The sequence below is a fragment of the Castanea sativa genome, chromosome 2 (genome assembly GCF_040712315.1).
Source record: "Castanea sativa cultivar Marrone di Chiusa Pesio chromosome 2, ASM4071231v1".
In the NCBI taxonomy this organism is placed as follows: Eukaryota; Viridiplantae; Streptophyta; class Magnoliopsida; order Fagales; family Fagaceae; genus Castanea; species Castanea sativa.
In genome coordinates, this window is record NC_134014.1 from 51407293 (window position 1) to 51426422 (window position 19130).

At 32.7% G+C, this 19130-nt stretch overlaps 2 protein-coding genes across 2 annotated transcripts; one reads left to right on the forward strand and one right to left on the reverse strand.

Moving 5' to 3' along the window:
• Nucleotides 1-245: 245 nt before the first annotated feature.
• LOC142625493 (NDR1/HIN1-like protein 13) lies at nt 246-1076 on the forward strand. Its single transcript, XM_075799138.1, has one exon. It carries the CDS (start codon nt 246-248, stop codon nt 1074-1076), a length of 831 nt encoding a protein of 276 aa, XP_075655253.1.
• A 12051-nt stretch (nt 1077-13127) lies between these two features.
• Nucleotides 13128-16292, reverse strand: LOC142623314 (putative trehalose-phosphate phosphatase J). The gene is made up of 12 exons (XM_075796713.1): nt 16101-16292; nt 15639-15943; nt 15348-15488; nt 15152-15223; nt 14957-15049; nt 14767-14820; nt 14551-14652; nt 14334-14411; nt 14119-14188; nt 13765-13835; nt 13584-13676; nt 13128-13453 (listed from the first exon to the last, which is right to left on the reverse strand). Exons 2-12 carry the CDS (start codon nt 15912-15914, stop codon nt 13391-13393), a joined length of 1113 nt encoding a protein of 370 aa, XP_075652828.1. The 5' UTR covers nt 15915-15943; nt 16101-16292; the 3' UTR covers nt 13128-13390.
• Nucleotides 16293-19130: the final 2838 nt, after the last annotated feature.

Genomic DNA, 19130 nt, shown 5'->3' on the forward strand with positions numbered 1-19130 from the left:
GATCCAAAAATAGGATCTAATCGGCAAAACGATATGTGACCCCCTAGAGCTATACTCAACCTTACACTCACTCCCAACATGAGCTGTATTTTTCTCCAAGCCGGTATTCCTCGTTTCTCTTCACCTCTCCTCTATTGTCCAAACCAATTTCCCAGGCAACCACCTCTTCCCATGCAAATCACTCTTTCTCCTCAATTTATCCTTGCCACCCTATCATCTCATTTGTGCACCCCTCCCCTTTATCCATGGAGGGGCGGGTCCCACCACCGCCGCCTGACGGTGATGACACGGATGACAACTCTCTCCCTCTTCAATCATCAGGGTCAAAATCGCTGCCACCAACACCACCACCACCACCACCACCACTTCTAATAACACCGCCTCCTGATATGTGCTCTGAAACCTACGTAATTCAAATCCCTAAAGATCAAATTTATCGCATTCCACCCCCGGAAAATGCCCTATTTGTGGAACGTCGCGGCAAAAAACCTGTTGAGAAGAACAAGAAGTCACGACCCAAGTGCTGGGTATGGATAACTGGTTCCATCTTGGTTGTTCTAGCACTTATAATTGCTCTAATCCTAGTGACATTGTCCATCGTCTATAGGTCTAAAAGTCCTTCATTCTCCGTGGCACATGTCCTAGTGAAGTATGCACGAAATTCTACTCATAAACATTCTCAATCAGCTGGGTACACAATCTCATTGAAGGCCAATAACCCAAATGAAATAATGGGAATTGACTATGACAGTGGTGGGGTTGTCACATTATCTTCCAAGGGCAAAAAGATTGCTACAGGCAAATTTCCATCGTTGGAGCAAGGAGAGACGGGTTTCAAGAAGATTAAAGTCTTTCTAAAAGGAACAAAAGAAACGATACCTAAGGAGATTGAGAAGAGTATGAAGGCCAATAAAACTAAGGTACCGGTCTCTTTAACTCTAAATGCGAAACTTAGAGTGAAACTGAAATTGGGTGTGATTAAGACATGGATTATTGACATGGACGTTGCATGTAAATTTAAGGTCAATACATTGGGGGTGGGTTCGATGATCTTGTCGGAAGAATGTCAGAACTAATTCAAGTCCTAGATAAAGTGGCAATGGTGGTGATGCTTGAGTGGCTTGGTGACACAGGTCATGCAAATATATGAATAATTTTTTATTTTGTCATTTTCATGAATGCTTTTTTTTTTTTTTTTTTTTTTTATGTCAACTAAGTTTGATGATGGGCTAAAATGTTTAATTTTTAGTACAAAATACTATTTATAATTATATGTTTGTATAATTTGTTATAAGTAGGCAGTTTTTCTTCTTTGTTCTTGTTAATTTCCCATAACATCAGCTGGACTTGAAACATATATGCAATTTATTTTTCTAATCTCCTAATACATTTAAAGAGTATTCAAGTTGTTGTTCTTTTTTTTTTTTTTTTTGCTTCAAGCTTGAAAAGTAGATCCGACTATACTTCACAAAAATATTAGACTACTCCCCTGGTATTTCCAGTAATATTTTTACTTTTGGGTCTGGTCTAGAAATATTCTTGTAGGCAAAATTCTGGCTTGGTGCCCAGAAAAAATTGGACCAAGCTATAATGCCCATTATGATATATTGTTTATAATTTTTTAATAGTGGGGTGCAAATGAGTGAGAAACCCAAGTAATTCAACAGAACTCACAGTAAAGAGGGCCCAGTCATGTCCTCCTAGAGTAATTTGGGCCCTAGCCATGAGGAGAATGATGGACCTAATCATGCCCAGGCTCCAGACCCATTAAGGTATATTTTGTCAGTTTCGAGTTGAACTGAGATTGTCTTAGAACCTAAACTCGAATTCGATTTCTTGTAAGCCCAAAAGTTTTTCTTGATCGGTGTCAAAACTTCCTTATCTTTGGGCTTTACATCTTTATCTTAAATTATCCACATTCATGTTGCACTAAAAGTGACTAGCCCATAATAGGAAATGAATACCTTTCTCATGAAAACGTCCTCGCGAGGGTGAGATAATTCATAATAGCAATGACTCACGGGTTCCATTGTTTACGAGTCCATATTTAGCGGGTAGGATACAATGATAACGCCCAAATATGGAAACTACTCTAGTCATCAACTCTTTTTTTTTTTTTTTTTTTTTTTTTTTTAAAGAAGAAAGCTGAAATTTCCATGAATGAAAATTTATATAGAATGAAAAGTTATATCGATTTGGATTACAATAGTAAGGTGTGTAATAACATTTTTCATCTAAATCTAGAAATCTGTGACATGTTTAGTAAGATTGCGGACAATAGAATTACTTGACACTCCAAAACATGTGAGAAACTATAATCACCACTTATTACCATTTTTTCTTTATCAAAAAAAGAAAAGCTAAGATCAAGTGTATATACTATAGCCGTCTCAAAAAAATAAAAAGTAATTATACTATAGTATCTATCTAGAACTTTTCTTCTTTCATAATTAATCTTTAAATTATCCACTTTTCATGGTAAGGTGCATTAGAAGATGCTAGCCTATATAATATGAAAAGAATCAAAGGAATATATTGATCATATATTAGGCACAACTACTTTTGGCATGTCCTTTATTGAGTGTACATTGACAATTTGGTTTGCAAAGTATAATAGTTTAGTTAATTTAACACGAGCCTAAATCCTACAAATTAATGAAGAACAGTTTCAAATTTTCACATTACTACATTTCTCGGATTCCCTCCCTGTTTTTTATTTTTTATTTTATATACAAGATAGAAATTTTATTCTTGCCTAATCTAAGTGTATGTGTGTGTGAAACTCTTTCTTAGAGACTTAAACCTCAGCCCTTGCCCCTCCTCCCTACATCCCACAAGCACTTATACTTGTGGAGTGACTATCGCACCAAGGGTGTGCAGTAGTTCTCGGATTCCCTCCTAAATAATCTGTAAACTATAAGGGTTTTTATTATCATTTATTTTTAATTAAATGGACTATAAACTGTTAGTAGCAATAAAAAGATTTAATTCTTTCCTATTTATATATATATTTTTTAAATTTTGACTTCCTCTAATTAGTAATTTGAGCTAAAAGTTTTTATTTTGTATTGACACATCTTCCACTTGCAAGAAATTATGAGCAATATTATTTCAGAAGCATACCTATGAAAAGCTGATAGATTACTGGAGAAGATTTTAAAACTTTGAACGCCGGGGGCTGAGAGATTTGGTAAATTGATTGTTGGAATGAAGATATCCCCGCACCCTCTTGTAACTATGAAAAAGATCGAAAGAAAAATATTGCTTGAAAACTCGATTAAAATCATTTTATTTAATAAAAGAATATCATAAGATTTGAATCTATTACTTGTCATCAAGATAAATAATTTTTTTTTATTATTATTATCAAAGATTCAATTCCATATTTCTTATAAGATAAGAAGAGTTTACGAATTGAATTAATTAGAACCACTTAGTTATTAAGTGTAACATATTAATTACATATATAGTTACACCAATTTAATAAAATGCTTAAGTTGACTTCATTCATGATTGAGTCTTTGATGGAGTTGACTATGATACCACAAGAAGAATTGACCATGTGCACCATGAGAGACCCATAAAGAGAGTTTAAGGACCATATGCACCATGCGCAAAAGTGGATGTGGCTCGTTTATTTACTCCATTTCTAAGTTGCTTTTTTCTCGATAGATCTTTAACATGATAAGAATAATAATACTAATAATTAACAATGAAAAAGAAGAAGAAGAAGAGCATGAAAAGTATAAAAACAAGCTTATAAGACATGATTTTATCTAAAAAAGCAAGTTGCTTTAAGGGTGGAAGTACTTTAAAAGATGAAAAAAGAAATAAAAAGAGTTGCACTAAAGGAGAGAACCTTTTATAAGAGTGTTAACAATGGGCTCTTTAGAATAGGTCTTTTTCCTATTTTTTTTCACTTGAAAAATACTTTACAGCTCAGTAATTATGAAGTTTTGGAAAAAGGTCCTACCAATCCATCCTCTTTGTGTTTTTTACATGTATTTGCACATGGTTAGCACTTAGAGTTAGCTGGGAACCATAACCCTCTTTTATGAATTTCACTGTTCATTCTGTTTGTAATAAAATGCCTTTTTTCCTCTCTTCAAATAATGTCGTTTTTGCAAATTCCAATACTTTCTAAGTGCAAGTCTTCACACTTGCACGTGCCCACAATAACGGATATACATTTCATAATTGGTCAACAATCCTCTTGATTATTATATTACTAGGAAGTGAGTTTGACAACATATATGAAACTGCTCAACTGCATGCTTTTTTAAAAATTATTATTCTTTGATTTATTATTGATTTTTTAGTTGGAATAAAGGTGAGCAAACCCGCGCTCGATGGATTAATATATGCATCTACATATCGAATAGATGAAAGGGAAAATAAGAGAAGCATTGGCATTACTCCACCCCCGTATAGTTCCTCGGTAAACATTTTCTTATTCAACAATAATGTGACAATCATTGTACCATTATCTTAAACTTCTAGCCACTTTCCTTCATACATTTAATCCGGACTTAGTACACAATAATTCTAATTATTCATAACCCACATCAGATCAGACCCTTGTGTTTAAAAAAATAAAGGAAGTTATTGAGACACTACACTGAAAAAAAGTCTATTACATCAAGTGTTAATACAACAAAATATGTATAATAGTATTAGACAAAATATTGCATCTACAAGTTAAAATTGTTGCAATAGTAACTTAAAAGTATTAAATTATTGCATCAACAATAATAAGTTGCAATAACTATAATTTTTAGTTGCAACAAAAGGTTTAATATATTAGAAAAAATTGATACAATTATTTAAAATGAAGAAATCATTGCAATAAATTGATACTAATTATTTTTCCAATCTCTTACAACGAAAATTTTCGAACTAATAGCTTCTTGCAATGAAGTTATCATTGCAATGATTTGATATTAATTCTTTTATAATTTATTGCAGTGGCAAATACAAAACTGCAACAAATATATCATTGTAATAATTTGATATCAATTATTTCATAATCTATCGTAATGACAAAATAAAGTAATTATTTATTACAATGAATATATCATTGTAATACTTTAATCCAACTTATTTTGATACAATCTATTGCAATAAGATTTGTGAATTAATAGTCTATACAAACAGTAAATTGTTTATTGCAATAATATACATATATATATATATATATTTATATATTCATTGCATCAAAGTTGTCATTAAAATATTTGAAGTTTATTGCAATAGAATTTGTTGTTGTACAGACCTATTACTTCAAGTTTTATTGCAACACCTCTTATCAACTATTGCAATGACTCTAATGTTATTGCAATTATTTTTTAGTTGCAATAAATTTTTTTTCCCTTGCAGTGAGATTCATCTATCTTGCAAGTGGTAACTCATTCACACAGCTATTAAGATATCCCTCCCCAATCAATGACCCATTAGCACACACTTGACTTAATCACTCATATACTCCTCATAATGAGCAATCTCTTTCACGCATACATAGCAGATAATTCTAAAGAGGTTCCGACCAATGTCTCATTCACACAGAGTCACTATAAATTTGTTCCCCATAATCAGAGCATCTAGGGTCACATGGGAATCCATGTGAGCTAGAGTTTTGGCACATCAGACCAATGGCTACACCCATACCATATACATGTATTTATAGTATTCCAAGACAAACCACCACCCTCCAGAGCTCGACCCTCATTGCGGGGACCGATTCCCAAGCAGCACACGTGTTGGAAATCTACTTTGTGCATTGCAATACCTGACACGTGTGGTTTCAGGACCATCCCTACTTTGATATGAACTCAGTCTTACTGACACGCCAGTGCCTAAAGGTTCCTGTTCCATGCTGTAATAAATCTGACCAACCATATATATTCTGTACAGCAACGAGAGCTAGCAAAATACTTAAACTAATACTATATAGCAGAGGGAGAGAGTACAGAAATGAATCACACAGTTTACAATAGGAATGGCATAGTTGTTCACATGAAAGATTTTGTATCTACATATATTTATTCTATGGTTTGGGTTGGTGGAAACAAGATGTGTTTATGTACAGCCGAATCTTTTAATGTATCAAAACTCTCATATTATAATGGATTTAAGTGCATAAGCAAGATCTTAAATGGAAGTACTTTTTAACCCAAATAGAAGACAAAGAAAAAAAGCATTGTCTCTGCATCAAATAACACTTGTATTTTTTTATATAATAATAATGGGTTGGTGGGTGGGTGAGTGAGTGAGATAGATTAAGAACTTGTATCGTTTATAGAGCATGAGTAAATAATGATATTGAAAAAAAAAAGTATAAAAGGAAGGCTAGGATATCAGTAGTGACAGTTGGTTGCATTGGATGGAGAGGAAGTCTCTTTCTTTTCCACCAATAATTGAATCTTAAAAAGACATAGTTTAATTCAGTTAAGGCGCCAATGATAGTTGAATCTAGTGGACTCCATCTTTCCACGTCCGAAAGAAACGAGGTTGTCAAAGCTTGGAACCATGTTAGTGTCTCCATTCCAAAATCCATGTGTGTTCCTCACATCAAATACCCCCTTTTAAGTGGATTCCAACTCCTCATTCAACCATAGATTCCCTAACCTTGCTAGTGGTGGGTTTCCCTTTCATGACAAACCTAACCAAGAAAAAAAAAAAAAAAAGTTTTTCCTTCCACGCCCTTTTCACAAAGTGAAAAATAATGCCCTAGAAAATGAAGTAGATCCAATTCATCTCTGAGGTGGGGTTTCTTCAAATCTAAGTACCCAATGGGGTAGGGTTGTTTCTTTGTTTGTGTGCAATACTTATGATTGTATTGTACCCCTGCAGCAAAGATCCAATGTCCCATAATTAAACCAATTGTTTGTGTCTTGCTTGTGGAGTAGATCATTTATTGTATCCTCCTCCAATTAATTTACTTCTTTACAAGGTTCTTGTTTCAACAACATCCATGCGCAGCTTCTTGGATGTGTATAATACCTAGTCAATTCACATAAGTTGTGTCTCTAAGTATTTTATATTAGTGTCACTTATGTCCTATTATGGTGCCAACTCATTTTCTACTTAACAAAAGGATTTTTAAAAAGAGAAAAGAGTATCTCTAAAGCATATTAGAATTATCCTCACTCTTTTGCTACAACCTTGTCTGAAAAAAGGGTGTATGTACATCCATGGTATGTGGAAAAGGAAGCAGCTTCAACATGAGACAAGCAAATATATTAATGTAAGCATAGTACCTAACAATAATTCAGTCCAATTTTTTTTTTTTACTTTATTGCTAAACTGCATTAATGAAAACAGTAACAGAAGTGAAAGTCACTCTGAGTTGTTGAAAAAGAAGGCAAACAATAAATAATTGTGCTTTTGATAATAGAACTATAAAGGACAACAGAAAATACTTTTATCATTGCTCGTACCATTTGCCAGATCTAATATCACAAATGCAGCATTAGTATAGTATAAGACAGTTTTAAGAGAAATCTTATCTGCTATAATTTATAATGCTTTTTAGTGCACCAATTATTGATATATATAAATAGTAAACACATTGGGAGTTCAAATATTACCATGGTGTAATAGTATCAACTGGTGCATCTACTTCATTCATTGTTCATGAATCCATAATGCAAGAATTGAAAATTGTGTCCAGTAGATGCGGTCAATTTTTTTCTAATAAAAGGAGAGCAGATTGGTGAAGTTGAATAACAAGTTGCAAAATGTGTTGGCCATATAGCATACCTTGCATGCATCTATCTGAACAACAAAAGATCTAGTGCAAAACTTATCCGTTTGACTCAGCATATGATACAATTGAAAGCAAAAGAATGATATCTAATTGTTGATAAGGGGTCCTCACGTTACTTGATCATGCAATTATCCAATCAAAAATTGTTTTGATAATCTTATCCCTTCCAAAAAGATGGATTCCCATGAGCTATGATGAAGCCTAAAAAATCTACTCTCATATTGTTGATGGTTAATGCATGCATAATGAGTGATTGAGTTGTACTTTTTACCTAAATAAAATCGTTTTGATGGTCTTATCTTTAATGTTTGATGGTGAATTAATCCAGAATAAGAGCCTCATTAGAGTCCATTGATGATGGTGTAAGTTGGGGATAATACAAGATCAATATTGCTAGAATAGCTACCCCCAAATTCTACCAAAGGTCAATGTCCATCCCAATAGCCAAGAACGAATTGAATTTGATTCCCTAAAATGGGAGAATATGTTATACAAGGCATTATTTCTTTATAATTTAGAGCCTAGCCTTCTGATTTAAACAGTACACACTAAACAAACCTCTTTTTTCCATTCCCAACAAAAATTACTGGTTCTGGCTATTTCTTTCTACGTCTTTCCAAACATTTCTCTTTCTTTTCTCCTCTCCCCACCACCAAGAATCCTCAGAGTTGTATCCAGAAGGTGGCAACCTAAAGGTCAAAGAATCAATCTTATCACCATTAAAGATCTTCGAGTACAAAAAATATAACTATTAAACTCTTTAAGTTTACACAATTGGTTGAGGATACCACGCATCTGAAATGGAGATCACCATTCAAATCACCCTTTGTCAAAAACTTAAATATAAGAAGAAGAACAAAGGGAAAGAAAAGCACACAAAACTCACCTATTGTTTCTTCATAAAACATGGAGTTCTCCTGAAATTTTGAGTATAATACTTAACTTTATTTGATATTGTTTTATGTGTAAACTATTTTCATATTTAGAAATGTAATAAGGGTACCATAAGAGCTTAAACTTTACATAATTAATGATTTACACATAAAATAAGAGAACTTTTTTCCTTCTTTTTTATTGTTAAATTGCATCAAACAAGAGAATTTTGATCAGGTACTTTCTTATAAAATAACCCCACAGGAGGTTGAGTGTTACAGTAAAATTCTTTAAAGATTCCATATATTATAGGAAAACAATATGGAAGTGTTGTGTATATATTTTTCAAAGAAGTCAATTTCTAGGCCTTTTTCAATTTGGCCAAAGAAACAAGATATTTCGGTATTCGTTGATACAGACATATCATTTTGGGAATACTGCTATTATATATTACTATATATAAATATATATTTGTATCATTTATGTAAGTATGAATTTATTAATTTTTAAGTTTATCAACATAAAATTTAAAATTCACATATTTTATAAGCCTACTTATTAGCTTAAGTGCATTAACTAATATATTAGATTAAGTAAAATATTTTTTAATAATTTTTTTCAATTTTTTATTTTTTTTATTGTATTAGCCGAAAGGCAAATATTGGCCGGTACGTTTTGGAAAAGTACCAATACCGATTTAATAACCGGTACGGTATATTTACCGGTATGGTTAATGTGCGTTTAGATACCGCTTATTTTGCTGAAAATTAAAAACAATAAAAAAATAATTTATAAGTTACTGTTCACTATTAGGTTAATGTAGAAGTGCCTTAATGCACTGTTCATGGTACAATATATTCACCGGTATGGTTGGTGTGCATTTGAATATCACTTATTTTGCTGAAAATTGAAAACAATAAAAAAATAATTTATGAGTTATTGTTCACTGCTGAGTTATTGTAGCAGTGCCTTAATGCACTGTTCATATTCTATGAACCGTGCAAAAGACGCTAGTCCCAAAAAAAAAAAAAAAAAAAAAAAAGAAGCCAAAAGCAGACACCTGAATCCAAAACGCAAACTAAACGAACACTTGGTACCAGGTATTGACTTTTTTGGTATTTTTCACAAAAGAGCAAAATTATAATAACCATAAATGTATAAAGGCACAATAATTATGATAGAGAGTTAATGTAGATAGTAGATACCATGCCACATTAAGATTTTGCCTTTTATCTTTTTACTTTGAAATATTCCTCGGTGGCTTTCTCTTTAACCTTCTTAATCTAGGCACATTACTATCTCAAAAGTAGTTGGATAAATTTACAAAGCAACGGCACTTTCTTTGGTCCTCGTACATTTCTACTATACTTTAGCTTTGAAATTACAATTTATGGTGCTTTTATTGATAAGTTTCGGTTAACAGATGTTCTTAGAATATTTGTTAATAAATTATTTTTAGAAATGTTGATACAATTTTTTATGAAAAATATTTAATAAAAAATAGTTGTAAAAAAATTAAAGTTAGTTGCTTTTTTCCTTTTCCATAAAAAGTTTTTAGAAGTATTTTCTAAACAAATGCTTTTATTATTTTTGCAATCTATCAAAGAAAATTGCTCAAAAAAACATCATGAAAATTATAACTTAAATTAAAGAAATCATTGTAATATCTTGATACCAATTATTTTTGCAATCTATTACAATGAAAATTTCAAAGTGATTGCTTATTGCAATGAAGATTGTAGGGTCACAATTTGCGTCTAAACCCAATAGGAATAGGGGAATAGGCTCAAATTGCCCAATACAATGAAATTTGTAGAGAGTGAGTGTGAAATCTATATTTTAATGATGTTGAATAATAAAAATAATAGACTAGATTGTACCATCATACACAAGTGGTTGTTTATGTAACAGAAATTGTCCTTGGACCCAAGTCGAGAATGATTTATATTCTCTTTCACCCTTCCAAAGATAGGTTACAATTATGGATGCAAAAGTAGGGCTGTCCACGGGTCGGGTTTATGCCCAACCCGAAACCGACCCGCCTACCTCGGATTTCTCATTTCCAGACCCGCCGCCGACTGGTGATCAGAGTCGGTTTGGGTGGTCGGATTTTCTTCGGGTACAGATCGGTCCTCGGTCGGTTTCAAGTTGTGAGAAACATGCTAGATTTCGCTAAAAGCCGCCTGATCTCAGCGAGATCTCGAAGAGATCAGGCCAATCTCGGTGAGATCTGGCCGGATCTCAATGAGATCTCGGTGGATCTCGAAGAGATCAAGCCGATCTCTGCGAGATCTAGCCGGATCTTGATGTGATCTCGGCATATCTCGAAGATCAAATAAGTTTTGATGATTTTCTGGTCAGTGTGTTCTTGTTTTCTCGACAAATCGGACAGAAAATCGGCGACGTTCCTCACAGATATGGTCGGGTCGGTTAAAATCGGTTTCTCAGCCTCAAAACCACCAACCGACCCGCCATTTTCGGGTTCAGGAGGCTGAGACCCGTCGTCGACCTGTCACGGCGTCGGGTCGGCCGGTTGTCGGTCCGAATCGAACGGTTTTTGCGGGTGGGTCGGGTCCCGGTTTTGCTTGGACACCACTATGCAAAAGTGTACAGTGCTTTCTCTCCTGTTTCTCCGATCCCTCTCCTGAACATCTTCCTTTTCTTTTATATCATCCTCATTCTTTCCTCCATCTTCCACGTATGGATCAAATTATCAATTTAGATACTTGTCCCATCAACTTATCCTTGAAGTCTTTGGAGGCAGCTGTAAGACTGAACTTTGATGCTCAGGTATCACTTCCCCATTAATGCGGCCAGAGAAATAGTTGTAGACCATTCAATGCAATGGTAACAGCATTATCTTAGATATTTCATAACTCTTCTTCTTATCTTATGCATCCACCATGCCTATCCTTACTTGTAGGATTTCTTAGAATATCGCCTTTAGACGCCAGACAGCCTTCTCCTACCTCAGCCTTACATAGTCGAGGACATACTCCTCCTCGAACCAACTTCGTGGATATACTTGACCAAATATCACTTCTTTACATATTAGTATTGCTTAGTGGGTTGATGTTCGTACATTCTCGGACCATTCAGCATCCTTGGATTAGGCCTTTAACTCAACAAACCCTCTTGGACCAACCCAATATGTATCCCTGGGCCCATTGACCCTACAAAGATATTTTTGCAATAACTAAATATTAATTATTTTTCAATCTATTGCAATGACAAACATGAAGCTATAAACAATCTATTGTAATGATAAACATGAAGCAATTATCTATTAGAACAAAGATATTGTTGCAATAATTTGACCCAAATTATTTTTGTTAATTATTTGCACTCTATTACAATAAAATTCGTGAAGTAATAGTCTATTGCTACAAAATTTCGAAGTAGTAAATTGTTTATTACAACAACAAATATTCATTGCATCGAAATTATCATTAAAACATCTAAAGTTTATTGCAACGAAATTTTTTGTTCCAGAAACGTAATACGTTTAACAACTATTGTAATAACCTTGATATTATGATTTTTTTTTTTTTGCAATAAACATTTTTTTTCTTGTAGTGTCTCTTGACTAGTTCAACAATTAAATTATAAAGATAAGGTAGTATTAATGGTTATATTGTACGATTGAATATAAGTATCATGGTAAACTATTTTAGAACAAGCACCTTGAATTCATATCCTACAATTTTTATGAGAATTGGTAGAAAAAAAAAATTTTTAGCTACAATATTTGTTGTAACCTAAGACTACAACCTTACTTTATAAAATAAACATTACTATATATTTTGAAAATCTAACTATTAAATTACATTTTCTTTTACACTCTTAATACACATATCAAATTTTCTATCAATCGGATATTATTTACTATATGATCTATAAGTTTATATTTCATACAAAATTTTAAACTATAAAAACTTGCAATTTAAATGATTTATTGATGACATAATTATTGATCTTTAATTTTTTTTTTAATTTTGCAAGGATGGAGGATATAAGAAGGAGATGTAATCCATATCAAATTTTCTATCAATCGGATATTATTTACTATATGATCTATAAGTTTATATTTCATACAAAATTTTAAACTATAAAAACTTGCAATTTAAATGATTTATTGATGACATAATTATTGATCTTTAATTTTTTTTTTTTTTAATTTTGCAAGGATGGAGGATATAAGAAGGAGATGTAATCCAAGGGTGGATTTATCAAAATTCACCTTCAATAAATTTTGTAACTAAATTTTATCCATAGAATAAAGATTAAGAATTCCATAATTGTGTTATTTCATATTAGGTGTACATTTAGATTATTTTTACTTTGATTTGTCAAAATTGGGCATTAAATTTGTACCTATAAAATATGTGGCTTTAAAAGATTGTAGATAAGTCAATAAGCTAAATAAAAAAAATTTATTTATTAAAAAAAAAAAAAAAAAAGGCACACCAAAGAACATTCAAGAGAGAGATATAGTAAACTTTCTATGCATGTAGATAGCTTTCTCACTACAATTTCTTCCCTTCTACAAAAGTAGTTGTTCACTTTTTTCTTGTACAAAGGTAGTTAGAAGATGCACAAGGCCTTCAAGACAAGAAAAGGTTACGACTATGTTCTGTTTCCTTGTCATTTTTTTTTCCCTCCTCCTTTACATCTTTTATACTAAATATAAATACATGTTATTTGCCCACCAATATACATTTCTTGAAAAAAGTTGCGGGGGTACATATCACTTTACACCCCGGATTGCCTATGTAGTCGTTTCCATTGGACCAAGCGTTGCAAAAAGTCCATAACCTATAAAAACATAAAAGAATAAACAGTTAGTCAGATACCATAGGAGGCATGCAAAATTTCTATGGGAAATTTTTTTTTTTTTTTTAAAACTACCAAAAGTAAGATTAAAGTGCATGTATTTTGTACTTGCCTCCCTTGGGTCTTGTAAAGAATAAGATGCACTAGTTTCTTTTGGAAACTTGGAGACAAGAATGCCAAAACCTTGTCCTCTATCTCTTAATACCTGATAGGCAATAAATTTAAAGTTAGTCTATCAATAAACAACAATTTTTACTATAAAGATGATTAAATTTGATTCAAACATACGATACCTTGAATGCATCTTCATCAGTGCGATCATCTCCAATGTAAACAGGAAAAACATCGGTAGAATTGGCAAATCCTATCAAAAGAGGAATATTACAGTGGTCAGAGAATTTAATTGTTATTATATCTATAATATTGTCTAATATATGATTTATTATCAATAATTTAAGTGAGTAAAATAATTGAAGTGGTATCAACCATCCTTATAGGCAGTTTTATGCTTTAGAGTTAGTGTTAGAATCACTTTTTAAGGGAAAAAAGAAAATGGATATTTAGTTATGATTAAAGTACGTTTGGTACTGTTACTACCCTAAAATAAAAAAAACAAGTAGTGGTTATTGATTAAAGATAAAACTCACCAAGTGACTCCAACAAAAATTCAAGAGCCTTCCCCTTGTCCCATTTGATTGTAGGGCGAATTTCTAGCACCTGAACCAAACAAAACCACGTTGAAAGTCAGACACCATTTAATTATGCAATACAAACTAAAATTAACTTTGAAATTTAAATATATATATATATATACACACACACACAAGATCAACTGGACTAATAGTTTGATGCCATGTCATACCTTTCTTCCTTGGGTAAGTCGAAGCTTTGGGTACTCTTTTAGTACTGATTTAACTTGTTCAGCCAGTTCACACCATTTCTGTATGTTCAAGCACTAAAGTCAGACTTCCTTTTACATACATACATAGAAATATAGAATGTACTTTTAAGATATACGTGAACCAAGGAAAAAATAAAAATAAAAACTATGATAATAGTAGTCATGATTATGGTTATACCTTTTCATCAACACGTCGGAAATGAACAGAGACACAAAACTTGTTATTCTCCACTTGAGCCCCAGAAGTTGATTTGGTTTTCTCTACCAATTGTTTGAAAACCTGAAATTGAAATTTCTTCATGTTAACTTCAAAATTCAAGCACCAACTTCTAAATCATCTAGATGTATTTATCCAAATGAATAAAATCATATAAAAATTGCCAAGGACACAAACCTCATCTATCATAGGAAGATATTCACTCGCAGGTTGGAACAGAACACTACTCCCCTGAAGAATGTAAAAAAATGGAAACAAAGAAATTAATTTAGAAATCAATAAAAAGACAAAATTTATTGTTTAAAAATATGTGTGAAACTGTGAAAGTATAGAAACAGTTTTAGGCTTTAGCTTTGAGCTGACTCACTTTCTTGTGTTTGGAGCCTTTTGCTGGTCCTGTAATGTCCATGCCATGGCTTCCGGCATAGTACAACTCAGCTAAGCGTACGAAATCATACACCTATTAATTATTGAACAATACTCATTTCAGCTCAAAAGAGAGAAAAGCTAATAATCCAAGCAGGAAGACAAGGACAAAAGAATCAATGAACATGAAATGTACCTTATCTCTGCACCTCCCAGTCACTATAGCGGTGGGAAAACACTTCGCTAATTTTTTCACAGTTTTTCTCATCTGAGTTACATAGAAACGAGACCCAAGTTTAGCAATAGTTAAAATTAAAAAGTGGTAAACAAAGGAAAACAAAAAATATGATGTACAAAGGCAAAGCTAGACAAAGGAAAAAACAAGTACTTACATCTTCAGGCATGAAAGCTTGGTCAGGGTCATCCACAATTGGAGACAGTGTACCATCATAGTCCAAAAACATGACTATTTTCTTTCCCATTGAAGCTTCAATAATTTGCTCAAACTTATCCAAGGCTGAAGGATGACGAACCTATTTTTGTCCAATATTAAAACAACAAAACAAAAATCAGATTCATGCATCCTTGTAAATTGGTGAAGCCCCCAACACCACAAAAACCAAAAACCAAAAAAAAAAAAAAAATCCTTCTTTTCTTGAACAAAGTGAGAGTCTAATACTCACAATAAAAGAACTGGGGTCACGATCAGTCAGAGGTGTGGCTTTGATATGTGTAGGTGAAGAGGCTTTCATTGAGTCAAGCCAGGAGTTAATTCTTGCTTCACCATTGATTTCAATGTTACTGACACGCTTTTTCCTTGAAATGGTAATGCACCCACTAGGTGCTGGTGGTGGCTTCTGCGCCGCCATCGTTAAGATTGATGAAGATTTCGGAATGGTCATCTCAAGTGTCACGCTGATACGAGATTTTGGGTCAAGTGGCACATTCTGCCTTGTCATTTTTGTACTCCTTTTTAACAATAAACTCACTGCAAAAGCAAAAAAAAAAAAAAAACACAACCCCAACTCAAAGTTTTAGTACAGAGTTCGTATTCTCTAAATCCAATATGACCAAAATTCCTAAACCAAACCAAATAAAAAAACAAAGACCAATTTGATGAAAAGTTCAGATTTTGAAATCAATACCTTAAAAAAGTATGAGTTAAAGGGAGAATCTTAAAGATTGTACGTGCAGGAAGATGAAGAAGGAACGGAAACAGAGTGCTCTGTTTATGAAGAAGAACTCTCTAATAAGTGAGTTGATGTTTGGTAGCTAAAGCTTAAGCAAGAGAAAGTGAGAAAAGAGAGACAGAAGAGAGGGTATGGGTTGCAGTGTGTGAGAAAACATATAGTGAATGGTCCCAATTTATAAGTGGCATCGAGCAGAAACGGACGAGATTAAAGCCCCGTCAAAAAGTCACCTCGATTATGGGTCCCACCCCCAACTCCCTTTCTCACAGCCCCCGAAATCAGTATTGGGTCCCACCACTACTTGGTTGTATTTTGCACAAATTGTTGAAAAATAATAATAATAATATTAATAATTCCACCCACGCTTTTTACACAAATTTAGCCGTGTCACCGTTACAGTCCCAAAAAAACTCACCTCGTCGGCCAGTTAATACAAAAATTCTACGATCACAAGCAAACAAACAAAAAATTTTAGTTCGACAACTTTTGTCATAACTCGCCGACAATTATCGGTGAAATAAAAAGTAATAAAACAACTTATCACAATTTTATATGTTATTAATCAGTTAAAATAATTTTAACCCCGTGGAGAGCACTCCTTAACTAAGTGAGGTAACTAGGTGAGTCACCAAAACGTGTGCTTCTGCCAGGTGGCATTTCCGTCACAAACTCACTGTTCAGATTCAGGGGGCTGAGACTGCTGACTGAGCTGGGTTTCCTTTATCAATTGATTCTTTATTATTTAATCCTCAGTCTTTATTGGTATATTTCGTTGGAATTATTGATTGGATTCGATGGCCCTCTAAAATTTCAAAACCAGTTTAAACTTCAAAAAGCTAGAATTATATAAGTATTTTAGGTTACCAAATTTAGTAACTCATTTCCTCATTGGACCCATAAAAAAGGTAGTAATAGAAGAGTATTACTAGCCCCTTGTTATGTCACAAAACAAGCAGCTCTGAACCTAACCTGTTTATGCAATACCATTATTGGGGTAGTCCCAGCTACAATAACAACATAAGTAGTACAACACTATTTGGGGGCCGTACCAACTCAAACTCCTGAACCCCAATAGCTATTTTTTAAGAATTTTCAGTGTTTAAATATTTAAAAATTGTTGTTTGAAATCACACACTAAATAGGCCCTAGAGCGCGTAATGTAATTACTCTACAACAATTAGACCCTTGACTTTTGAGTTTTGACCTTGTGGTTTCCTTGTTATTCTTCTCAATAGTGTTATACACTTATACTTAACATGAAAGGGTGTTTTAATCGAGTTTTAATACACAAATGGTGTAACATCTATATCATATTATTAAAAAAAAATTGAAAATGTACATAATTTTCTCACAATAATTTGATTAATTTCTCCTTCAAATTTGTATTTTTTTAACTATATATATATATATATATATATATATATATATGTGCAAAATTTTCATAACTTTTTATTTAAGTAATATAACTCAAAATTTGTTACACAATGAACCTATGTGCTGGTCTATTGTTGTCAAGAATGCTAGAGTTGTATGCTAAAGTTTCAAATCCTTTCACCTCCCAAATCAACCTCTCTCACTCACTCCCCTCTGGTCAATTTTTATTATAATTAAGGTTTTTAGGTGTTTTACACTATTGAAAGTATCACGCTTCTTCCAAAGCTAGTGATAATGTTATTATTTTAAAATGGAAGTGCCTTCTAACACTGATATTATTATTTCATTTTTCTTTTTCTTTTTTTTAGAGATAAAGGTAAGTACACTGCAATTATAAATATATTAAGTGTTTGTACAAGTAGGAACTTCGTTAGGGCTGTAAATGAACCAAGTCATTCATAAACAACTCAAGTTTGGTTCAATAAAAAGCTCGTTCATGTTTGTTTATTTATAAACAAGCCAAGCTTGAGCTTTAGTTTTAGACTTGTTTAATAAACAAGCCAAGCCAGAGTAAAAAATATTGTTCATGAACAAATTCATGAACACCAAGACTCGATACAAAAGTAACTAAACAAGTTGAGCCTAGGCCTATTTATGAGTTTGGTAATAAAATTGATATGAGCTTGACAAGTAAACTTATATCCTTCTAAAACTTTAATTAATTATAATTTGAAATCACTCAACCAAACCAAATAGGTTAGATAATAAACTTGATATAGGCTTAATATAGAGCTTGAGCTTGGCTTGACTAATGAACCAAGCCAAGCCGAGCTCAAGTTTTTATACTTTATAACAAGCTCAAGCTTGAATATTATTTGTAGACTTGTATCAAGCTCAAGCCAAGCTTGAACATTATGTTTTTGTTGTCAAACCGAGCTTGAACATTCACTACTCGACAAAGCTCGGCTCGTTTACAACTCTAAACTTCATACGTTAGGAACTAATGATACTAGAATGTTCCTACAAATAGATTGAATGATAAAATTATAGTTAGTATTGGCATAACATTTGGAAATAAATTTGTTACACAACAACAAAATTTTACTCTTAAAATTTGGGTCTCTATCACTATATGTTCTCTTTTGTTATTCTATCATATTCAAACTTATAATTTCTATCACCTCTTTAACTAACCTGTCAATATTATTTTAAGTATTCATCTAAGTTTTTTGGTTCCTTCCATTTGAATCAAATGGCTCATTCTCAGTTCTCACTGGCGAAGTAATAACTCTCTTCTTACACATGTTGGGACAAATTTAGACCCTAGTTGCTTCCAAAATCCAATTTTAAAGTTAAGTTGAGTTAATTAACCAATTGTGTTTAATTATTGAGTTTCGGTCAATCATTTACACACCATATCGCAAAGTATAAACAACATAAATTAAATGACACTGGGATATGGAGACAGTGAGAAAACCCAAACCTGGAAGAACTCTTTGAATGTTTAACCACCAACCCCAAGGAAAATAGATCAAGTAAAAACATAATTGAAATTTACCATAAATTTAACCCAAAATCTATTACTACCTTATGTAGACTTACTGACGAGAC